This window comes from Punica granatum, chromosome 7 (genome assembly GCF_007655135.1).
Source record: "Punica granatum isolate Tunisia-2019 chromosome 7, ASM765513v2, whole genome shotgun sequence".
Classification (NCBI taxonomy): Eukaryota; Viridiplantae; Streptophyta; class Magnoliopsida; order Myrtales; family Lythraceae; genus Punica; species Punica granatum.
In genome coordinates, this window is record NC_045133.1 from 16,965,147 (window position 1) to 16,976,950 (window position 11,804).

Genomic DNA, 11,804 nt, shown 5'->3' on the forward strand with positions numbered 1-11,804 from the left:
ACTATATTTTATTGAAAAATATTAGTTAAAAATAAAAGGTTAATATTTTTCAATAATAATACAGAAATTTAAAACTAAAAAAATTTGATACTTATCAAGTATTCTATATATAGCAACATGACGTCAGAAAATGTAGAAGTACTTTGTAGATACAACATGTTATAAAAAAAACACATATTTTAATTTAAAAAATAAAAATTCACAGGTAATTTATTTTATGAAAATTAAAACTCATAAATTATGTACCCGGCTTAACTAGATTAGGAGGGCCCATTGGACTTCAAGTTATTAGAGTGAACGCCGAAAAAATTCAAAATTTAAAAGAATTCTGTGTATTTATCTTTTCATCCATGTTTTTCTCTTCCCAGACCTTTTTACTTCCTCTACAGGTATGAGAATAGTTATCTTGGCAGCTCCTCTATAGCTCTACCTTTGTAGCTGATATTGAGTTGAAGACTAGTTGGTTGTTCCATTATTCAACCATGCGATCACAAAGGTTATGGCCATTACCAGCACTGATCTTCAAGTTCAGATTAGGCATCTCGTGTCTATGAATTGGTGAGGTATTCAGATGAGCTAAAACATGCAAACTAGAAAGTGCGGTGACTGTGACCGTATACGAACTAATGATCAACTTGATCGTAGGCACAGCAACCAGAGAATTCATATATACAACCGTGAAATATGTGGTGATGGATATTCTCAAGTCAGCCCCAAGACTTCTCTAGCTGAGAAATATTAATTCTTCCTCCTAATTGGCTTTTCTGAGGGGTTAGAAGAATATATCCGTATGGAACTTATTTTCGGGCTGAATTTTCTTTATGGAGGTCTGTTACATCGAGCAGCAATGAATTTACTATCATACAAAATCTTGATATTGACGACATACTTGCTGAATAAACTCTAATAGAATTTTTTTTTTCATGCTTTTTGTTTTTTTTCCTTGCAAATATGATCAAATTACTTTCGATGGCTGGAAATCACTGTAAGCTCAATAAGTACGCACAAAATTAATCCCTGGCTGGCTGACAACTCGAAGTTGAAGGTTAGTTGATTCTCCATATTTAATATATTGCACCTTGCCGTATTATTCCACGAGGTCATTTTCAGATAATAAATGGTAAGTTTTCAGAAGATGCAGTGCTCATTAAAGGCATCTCACGTGATTATGAAGAAACGAATGTTTGGTGTTAGAACGAACTGTGACTATAGACTTGTAGAGATAGATTATCGTGGAGTCAAATTAGCGTTTCTCAGGGGTAAGGTGGAATTGACCGACAGTTGAGAATATTCTCTATATCCTTACGAACATACCGCTATATACTTAGTTCGAAAAAGAATAGAAACTTTTTGGATATTGTTGTATGTCCTTTCTAAAACTGAGATTGATGAACCATAAATAATCTTTCTTCATTTTTGTCCTTATCGAACATACAATTGTATAAAGAGCTTTTTGCATGTATTACAGATCATTTTGACCTGGAAAATTCTGACTTATCTGTGGAATGCGAGAAATTCTTCATCACGTGACCTCTCGAGATTTCATCGAACAATTTATAGTTAATGGAATTCATAGCACGATGTGGTTCTAGACCATGTCAGATGATATAGAAAGATTGATTGATAAAGTGGCACCGAACTTGTAATCATCGGTTTCCATTTGTTGAGCTGTTTATTACCATCTGCTGCAATCTATGGCCTCCATTCTTTGGTCAGAAAGCACGGTTTGGGCCATAAATAACATTGACAGACATGTTGGAGTCTTTGTCCTGTTAATACGTTAAGGATCCTTCAATTTCGTAGATTTAGCTCCTCAGATTTCTTCTCTGGCTTGCACGGAAAAATGACTGGAGATAGTGAGTCCCACTTTTGTTTAATAACTCAAAAGACTCGGATCGGATGGCTTTAATTTTGATCAGATTCTTCAATATATTTATTGAGACAAAAGGGATAATTCCGTATTGTGATTAACATTCAGCTGAGAACGCACATTGGTATTGCCATTCCACTTCAAACCCGAAATAAGAACAAAAATAAAAATAAAAATGCTTATGGAATAGAGCTGTTTAGCTTTCTACTTCACACAGATAAATCGCCATTCCCCTCGATGGGCCCCCACGTACCATTTTTTTGCCTGATCTCCCATCTCATTGGCCTCTGGTGCTCCTCCTGATTATTTTGTATTTTGTCTTTTTCCTGCGCTTTTTCCCCTGCACCATTCTCACCAACCATCTCAATCTCCCGGTTTCCAGCATAAGGTATCCTGCTGACATCCCGAAGATGAGTCCACATCCGCAGCCCATTGCCACTGCCCTCCATTCAATCCAATGCCCTTCTTCTTCTTCAGGGGAAGTTGAATGCGGCGGTGACTGCTCCAAAGTGTCACATGGATTTGACAACGGAGGACCACACAGGCCGGGATTCCCTTCAAAGGGGTGGTTGAATGTATCCATTTGCGGGCCATGTGGAATCGGTCCCACAAGCTGGTTATATGAGAGATTCAAGGTGGAGAGTGACGAAAGATCTGCCAATCCTTTGGGGATCTCCCCATTGAGCTTGTTCGAGGATAGGTCCAGCCACTCAAGATTAGTCAAATTCTCCACAGAAGAAGGGATCCTGCCAGTCAGATTGTTGTGAGAAAAGTTGAGTCCCTAGAGTGCCTTCAAATCTCCGATTGACTCTGGGATCTCTCCTTCGAAGAAGTTCCTTGAGAAGTCGATGGTAGTAAACACAGTCAGAATTTTCTCCAGCACTAACTCCTCCCCTTTCATGACCAGTGAAACGGTATCTTCATAGTTGGAGTCACCCATATATTGTAAACCACCTTTCTCTTCAAACTTCATGGCTATTAATATGACAATGTACTCAGCTGGCAGTCGACCAGAAAACCTGTTGTTAGAGAGATCCAAAATGCGTAAGCTAGGGAAGAGATAACTAGTTCTCTTGGATCTATTCACGGGACCACGAAACATGTTGGATCTCAGGATAAGAACTTGCAGATGAGGAGAGTATCCAACCAGTAAGGGAAGTGGCCCTCTAACTCATTTTCGCCGAGATCCAAAACTTCCAAATCCTTGCAACGTGTCAAAGATCGTGGCAACGTCCCTCTGAGTTGATTTTGACCTAAGCGGATTGTCCTGATCCAGCTCTCTTCAGTGAAAATTATCTCTGGTATCTGACCTACAAATTGATTTCCTTGTAGATCCAATACGGAGACACTAACATTTATCAAACAGTGAGGAATGGTGCCGGTCAAGCAGTTATTGGACAGGTTGATAATCTCCAGCCCAGTGGCGTTGCAGAGCTGATAAGGAATGTCTCCACTGAACTCATTGTTTGAAACGAAATAGTAATTGACGGATGGTGATAGAATCGGGAGAGGTCCTTCAAAATTGTTATTGGCTAAGACAACGAACTCAGCAGTTGAATTTAGAAGGAAATTTATTGGCAACTGTCCAGAAAACTCATTGTTGGAGAGGTTCAAGGATGAAATTTGCGGAGGGAGGGGAATTTCAATGGCTCCATGAAACCTGTTGAACTGTAAATGTAGAGTCTTCAACCTGTAGACAGCATTTAGCCAGCCCGGGAATGTATCAGATATTGCATTGTAGCTGACAATTAAATGCTGCAAGCTCGTACAGTTTGCCAGAGATTGTGGCAGTGGACCTTGTAACAGATTGTAGCTCAAATCCAAGGAGGAAAGAAAGCTTAAATTCCCCATCTGGCAGACTAAAGATGGGATCTCTCCAGTCAAACTGTTATTAGAGGCATCGAGCCACAAGAGGCTTTTTAAATCACCCAAACATCTCGGAATGGTGCCACTGAGTCTGTTATTTGAGAGATCGAGCTGAGTTAGTGAACTGGCTTGGCAGATTGAAGATGGGATCTCTCCAGAGAAATTGTTGCTGGAGGCATCGAACGTCTCTATCGAAGAATGAGGGTCAGGTAGAGGACCATTAAAATCATTGTCTGAGAAGTCTACTTCTGTCAATGTGTTCCTCCCTACTCTCCAAAACCATTTAGGAATCCCTCCACTGATCATGTTTCCGGAGAGGTCCAACCCTTTCAGCTCAGCGGAAGAACTCAAGAAGTACGGGAATTTCGTCAACCGGATATCTGATAGATAGAGATATCGGAGCACAGGGAAGGAACAGGTTGCCATCACTTTGCAGCGACACATTCAGATAAGTGTTTTCTGTGAGGGAAAGGTACTGGAGATTTTTGAGCCTCGCAAAATTTCAAAGTCCACGGTGGACAAGGTGGACAAGGTTTCCAAGTGTCAGTGGGATTGAACCGGAAAATTGGGCCGAACTGAGGTCCAAAATGGTCATGGATGTCAGATTCCCCACTGAAGCAAGAATTGACCCACTGAATTTTGTCTCTGATAGATCCAAGTACACGAGCGGACTGGTCCAGTTTTTTGTCTGGGGTAGAGTGCCCCTGAGATTATTACTTGAAAGAGAGAGACTGCGGAGGTTTGGGAGATGGAAGATGTCAATCGGAACTATCCCTCTCAGATTGCACCTTTTAAGACTCAAAGATGTCAGATCGGAAGAAGAGAAGTTCGCTAGGGACAGAGGAGAAATGCTAGACATGTCGGTATCATCAAGAATAAGTTCTCTCAACTGTGTGAGATTATGTGTGAGCCATCTGAAACTACGGTCTTCTATGGTTAGGTAAAAGTTGCCCGAGAGATCGAGTGTAATTAGGCGGGAGAGGTGAGAAATTTCTAGAGAAATGGGCCCGAAGAAGTTAGATTCAGAGAGATTCAGATGAGCCAGTCTGGTAAAGATACCGAACCTGGGTAAAAATCCTAGTGAGCCATAGAAATCGTTACCGGCAAGGTTGAGACGCCGAAGATTGGGGAGCAAAAAGAGGGTGTTGTTGGAATGGAGGGTACCTTTGAGCTGGCTGCAACTGAGGTCGAGCCCGATCACTCTATTTGCTGCTACTGGGTGGCAAGTGACCCCAGCCCACGAGCAGCAATCAGTGCCATTCTTCCACGAGGCTGTCTTTGGATATGAAGTGTCGCATTGGAATTTGGAGGCATCTCTTGTGACAGTGAATGAACTGTTGAACTGAAGCAGAGCATCGCATTCATTGATATGGCTTAGATAATGTTGGGATGATGTGGTGAGAACAGCAGCAGCAGCAGCATCAGATACAAGATGGCATGAGATGATCAGGAAAGAGACGAGGAAGAGGAAGAGGAAGAGGAAGGGGAAGACCCAAATATCTCGCATGGTCTCGTCTTGTTGGTAATACTTACTGACTGATGATGAAATTTGTTTGTTAAGTTGCGGTGGAATGGAATGAAGCACCTCCTTTTATCTTTGATTATTTTCAACTTTTTTTTAATAATGTATTCTCTAAACATTGATATTATTTTCAATTTCTTACATTTTTCCCTCAATTTGACTCCTAAAAGCTTAGTATTACCTCATACCTCTAATATTACATTTATAGTTTTATCTTTTTTTAGATATAATCTTCCAATTCAAATATAGAGACAAACTTGGACACAATTATGTATAATAAAGTTATACTAATTAAGTTCTTCCCATCATAAAGTTATATTCTTGCAATAATCATGAAAGAGAAGTTAAATTATGAGAATATAAATATGAGATCACCAAAATAGTTTTAGAAGATGAACAATGTATGCCTTTAATTGCAAATATAATGAGTAACATTATAAATAAATATTGGTCAAAATTATATCACAAATATAATAAAAGGTGAAAATTATAATAATTTCAAATCGAATTGTACTATAAACATAAGTTTGAGGTATGCTTATTGAGTAATAGATATATAAAACACACCGCATCTGACAAAGTTACACTTTTGTATTAGGCGGTTGTGACATATTAAAATATGGTATCAGAGAGCAAGTTCGATACGCCGCACATGCTTTTGCCCCCTCCCCCTCACACCATTCCCCCAATTAATTCCAAACTAATTCAGCCCATGCATGAGAGGGAGTATAATAGATATATAAAATAAGATTAACCCTTTAGATTAAAGCAGTTGTGACATCTTAAAATCTCACAATAATTACTTCATAAAATTTATCCGCGGCAAAGAGCATGCTTTTTCTCTATTATAGATGAAAGTAGAGCGCTATGGCTTTGGTCTGATATTGCACCTATCACTCAATGAATTTTTTTCGAATTTTTGAAAATTTTGAAAATTTTATACATTATTTAACATGTTTTTTTGGAAAATTTAAAATCTTTTTTCTAATATTGATGATCTCACAGATTTTGAATTATCGGAAGCTTAAATTAATTTTATTTTGATAAAATGTGGATTTCTACCTTATTATTTTTTAAAATTTTTCAGATTTATCCGCATATATGATACATCTAAAACTTTTAAATTTTGAGGATTTGTGGAATATTATTTGATAATATATTATTATCCCTCGACAGTCTTTTACTTCCGTGATGCTATGTATTCTCTTCTTCCAGCTGGACTTTTTAAGGACATCCATAAAGCAACCAAAGGAAATTTTGACAAAGAGAAAGATTGCACACACACGACATACGTGGTTTAAACGACTGGGCATCGCCGGGTAATACACGGGCAAAAAAGGCTTGGTTGTTTTCTCGACTCCCTACACACTCATTCTCTCGTTTCTCTTTCTAATAAAACTCGCAGGAGACGTACCCGAATTCTGGTGGCCCATGGATTTCGAACGACCTCAAACATAAGGTTGCCGAAAAATATGGGAGTCAAGTCTCTGAGGGAGGGCCCTTGTACCTAAATAATTGCAGAAAAATATGGAAGTCAAGTCTTTGAGGGCCCTTTGCTTAATAATTTATGATGGAAATCAAGCCATGCATGCAGCCAAGGTTGTCAGAATCGTGATTCTACCTAGAATCGGTCGAGGGTCGTGGAATCGTGAATCGTAAGATTCTACCTATAATTAAAAAAACAGCATATATATATATATATACACACACCAAATCCCATGTAAAAAATAGTAGAAGTAAACATCAAATGATAAATCTTATTGCTTTCTATTTCGTTCGTCAAAATCAGATGGTGCTTAGTCTTCACAAGAGAGCCCTCCCACTATAACAACCTCAAATGAAATTTTTTTTTGGTGATAAACCTCAAATGAAAATTGATATAGTACCGTGGTCACGGATCTTATAGGCGAAGTTGCTTTTTCTCCCTAACTTCTTATTGGTCTATTCCTTTTTGGAATCATCTTTGCACCTAAAAAAGTCGAAAAAATTTAAACCTAAATCATCTCAAATCATACGACAATCAGGAATTGGCCGGAACTCAATTCGAAGCAGTTCCAGAAACTTTACAAGTCCCTATCACTTATAGTCAGGAAACAAGTTTCAAACTTTTCATAAAATAAGAGAACCGATGAGCAATACTGTTGCATAATGAGAGAGATAAGGGGGGAGAGAGATGGGGCATATGACTTTGGGTTGAAATTAGAATCGTGGACCCGCTTAATAGTGTTATTTTTGGGTTAAGGTTTAGGACTCAAGGTATCTAATGGACTAAACGTTTAGGACTTCTTGAGTCAAATTGATAGATTTAGGACTTAAATTTAAATTTTCGTATAGTTTTAGGACTTTTGTATTCATTTTCCCGTTATTCTGATATCTTCTATTTTTCCCTTCCCAAATGTTTACTTCCTCTACAGATACAAAACATTGTCACTTTTAGATGGTCCTACTGCTTTAGGATGCATGGAAAATCAGTCTAACGTAAATAGCCCGTATATCTAATTATTTCGTATCAACTAGGTGATGACTCAAAGACTAGTTGATTTTTTCGTCTCAAGTGATGGTGAATAAATATATTTTTAGACATGATGGGAGAACGTGATCGACTGGATGAATGAACAAATGTTAAATACAGTAGAGATGAATGAACTAATAAGTAATATATAAAACTACATATATTAGAGATGATATAATATGGACTTTGTGGTGATGGATGGTAATGGAGTCAACCCACCCAAGTCTTCTTGATTAAACTCTCTTCAAATTAGCGTTTCTTAAGGAAAAGAAAGAATCGACATGTGAGAAATTTTTCTTTGCCTTTTTGGCTTTTTTTTCCCCTACGGAGGTCTATTTATATTTGGAGTGTAGACTAAGGCAACTGTATAATGGATTTTTTCTAATTACAAGTGACATAAACACTGTCCGAAGGGGGGAGCTGTGGCCCGGCGACAACCTCCCCCCAGCGAGGTCACTGGAGGTTGTAGACACCTCCGTGGGGCGAGGTAGCCAGCAAGGGAGCCCCATCGGAACGACTTCCTCTCCCACCTCCTTTTTTATTTTTCTTTTTTTTAATATAGATTTTCTATTTTTAATAAATAAAAATTTTAATGGACCAATTAGGAAGTGCCACGTGGACTCGCTTAATAGTTTTATTTTTGGGTTAAAGTTTAGGACTCAAAGTATCCAATGGATTAAACATTTAGGACTTCTTCAGCCAAATCGATAGATTTAGGGCTTAAATTTAACTTTTCGTATAGTTTTAGAACTTTTGTGTTCATTTTCCCATTATTCTCATATCTTCTGTTTTTCCCTTCCCAAATTTTTACATCCTCTACAGATACAAAACATTATCACTTTCAGATGGTCCTACTGCTTTAGGATGCATGGAAAATCAATCTAACGTAAATAGCCCGTATATCATATTCTTTCACATCAACTAGGTGATGACTCAAAGACTAGTTGATTCTTTCGTCTCAAGTGGTAGTGAATAAATATATTTTTAGACGTGACGGGAGAAGGTGATCGACTGGATGAATGAACAAAAGTTAAATACAGTAGAGATGAATGAACTAATAAGTAATATATAAAACTACATATATTAGAGATGATATAATATGGACTTGTGGTGATAGATGGTAATGGAGTCAACCCGCCCAAGTCTTCTTGATTAAACTCTCTTCAAATTAGCGTTTCTTAAGGATAAGAAAGTATCGACATGTGAGAAATTTTTCTTTTCCTTTTTGGCTTTTTTTTTCCCTACGGAGGTCTACTATATTAGGAGTGCAGACTAAGCCAACTGGATAATGGATTTCTTTTAATTACAAGTGATAGATACACTGTCGGGGGGGGGGGGGGGGGGGGGGGGGGGGTGGCCCGTCGACAACCTCCCCCGGCGAGGACACTGGAGGTCGTAGACACCTCCGAGGGGCGAGGTTGCCGGCGGGGGAGCCCCATCGGAGGGACTTCTTCTCCCATTTCCTTTTTTTATTTTTCTTTTTATATATATATATATATAGAGAGAGTTTCTATTTTTAATAAATAAAAATTTTAATGGACCAATTAGGAAGTGCCACGTGGACCCTCTTAATAGTGTTATTTTTGGTTTAAGGTTTAGGACTCAAAGTATCTAATGGACTAAACGTTTAGGACTTCTTCGGCCAAATCGATAGATTTAGGACTTAAATTTAACTTTCCGTATAGTTTTAGGACTTATGTGTTCATTTTCCCATTATTCTCATATCTTCTAGTTTTCCCTTCCCAAATTTTTACTTCCTCTGCAGATACAGAACATTTTCACTTTCAGATGGTCATACTGCTTTAGGATGCATGAAAAATAAGTCTAACATAAATAGCCCGTATATCCAATTATTTCGCATCAACTAGGTGATGACTCAAAGACTAGTTGATTTTTTCGTCTCAAGTGGTGGTGAATAAATATATTTTTAGACGTGACGGGACAAGCAATTGATTGGATGAATGAACAAATGTTAAATACTGTAGGGATGAATGAACTGATAAGTAGTATATAAAACTACATATATTAGAGATGATATAATATGGACTTGTGGCGATGGATGCTAATGGAGTCAACCCACCCATGTCTTCTTGATTAAACTCTCTTCAAATTAGCGTTTTTTAAGGATAAGAAAGAATCGATAAGTGAGAAATTTTTCTTTGCCTTTTTGGCTTTTTTTCCCCTACGAAGGTCTATTTATATTTGGAGTGTAGACTAAGGTAATTGGATAATGGATTTCTTCTAATTACAAGTGACATATACACTGTCGTAGGCGCCTCCGGGGGGAGAGGTGGTTGGCGGGGGAGCCCCATCGGAAGGACTTCGTCTCCCACCTCCTTTCTTTTTCTTTTTTTTATATTGATTCTCTATTTTTAATAAATAAAAATTTTAATGGACCAATTAGGAAGTGCCACGTGGACCCGCTTAATAGTGTTATTTTTTGGTATAGGTTTAGGACTCAAAGTATCCAATGGACTAAACGTTTAGGACTTCTTCAACCAAATTGATAGATTTAGAACTTAAATTTAACTTTTCGTATAGTTTTAGTACTTCTGTGTTAATTTCTCATTATTCTCATATTTTCTGTTTTTCCCTTCTCAAATTTTTACTTCCTCTACTGAAACAAAACATTGTCACTTTCAGATGGTCCTACTGCTTGAGGATGCATGGAAAATCAGTCTAACGTAAATAGCCCCATATATCCTATTATTTCGCATCAACTAGGTGATGACTTAAAGACTAGTTGATTTTTTCGTCTCAACTGGTAGTGAATAAATATATTTTTAGACATGACGGGAGAAGGGAATCGACTGGATGAATGAACAAATGTTAAATACAGTAGAGATGAATGAACTAATAAGTATCATATAAAACTACATATATTAGAGATGATATAATATGGACTTGTGGTGATGGATGGTAATGGAGTCAACCCACCAAGTCTTCTTGATTAAACTCTCTTCAAATTAGCGTTTCTTAAGGATAAGAAAGAATTGATATGTGAGAAATTTTTCTTCGCCTTTTTGGCTTCTTTTTTTTTTCCTACGAAGGTCTATTTATATTTGGAGTGTAGACTAAGGTAACTGGATAATGGATTTCTTATAATTACAAGTGACATATACATTGTCGGGTGACTAGGTAGCCGACGAGGGAACCCCATCGGAAGGACTTCCTCCCTCATCTCCTTTTTTTTCATTTTTCATTTTTTTATATAGATTTTCTATGTTAATAAATAAACATCTAATTTTTTTTGGATTGTCACGATATGTTGCTAGGCGTCACTCGTGAATTTCGAGAACCAAAGGCATTTTGGAAATTATGCTTTTGGTTACAGAAAGAGTTTCTGGCAATGTCAAATGGGTTGATATTATAATCCCATTGCCATTTGGTGATGAACTTAGTTAGTCGCACACGTTAAGAGTGTCTAAGAATTAATTCTACTTTAGGAAGTTAATTAGGAATTAATTATCGAATAAGGCTTGCAATGTGGTTGCAAGGGTGCTAGCACATCCTGAAGCCGATTACAACATCAAGGATAAATCTAATTAAGGAAATACGATAGTTTCCTTATTTGGAGAGTTTCTATAAATAGATTGTCTATTGGAAACTCGTGTCGAGGACATGTCTGATCTTTCTTTCTTGATACAAGGGCAAGTCATTGGATGACTTAGAGTGTGAGGACTCATTTGTGATTTGTTAATTAATGTGGATTAATTAATAGATGCGCTTTAGTCCCTAGTGTACGAACCCGAATCCGGACTCTCGTCGGGGCCCACATGCGTGCTTTTGGATCACGCGGCTTGGGAGTATCCACCTTCCCAAGGATGCCAAGGATGCGTGACAGACACGCGTGAGAATGAGTCGCCACTTATCATTTTACGATCTGAAGGTCGATGACCGATAAGTTACCCGAGTCTAGGAGTATGAAACACCTAATTTAGCTGAGGCATTGGTCTATGCAGAACTGGAAAGTCCGAGTTCAGGGGTTCATGTTACGTGCAGGCCTATATCACGCACACCCTTTCGGTACTCTA

The 11,804-nt window shown here is 37.9% G+C and overlaps 2 protein-coding genes across 2 annotated transcripts; both read right to left on the bottom strand.

The window, feature by feature from the left end:
• Nucleotides 1–2,147: 2,147 nt before the first annotated feature.
• Nucleotides 2,148–4,162, bottom strand: LOC116214438 (receptor-like protein 32). The gene is made up of 3 exons (XM_031549843.1): nucleotides 2,994–4,162; nucleotides 2,680–2,889; nucleotides 2,148–2,616 (listed from the first exon to the last, which is right to left on the bottom strand). Exons 1-3 carry the CDS (start codon nucleotides 4,160–4,162, stop codon nucleotides 2,148–2,150), a joined length of 1,848 nt encoding a protein of 615 aa, XP_031405703.1.
• A 76-nt stretch (nucleotides 4,163–4,238) lies between these two features.
• On the bottom strand, nucleotides 4,239–5,243 carry LOC116214439 (receptor-like protein 9DC3). Its single transcript, XM_031549844.1, has one exon. The coding sequence runs from the start codon at nucleotides 5,241–5,243 to the stop codon at nucleotides 4,239–4,241; it is 1,005 nt and encodes a 334-aa protein (XP_031405704.1).
• Between the last annotated feature and the right edge of the window lie 6,561 nt (nucleotides 5,244–11,804).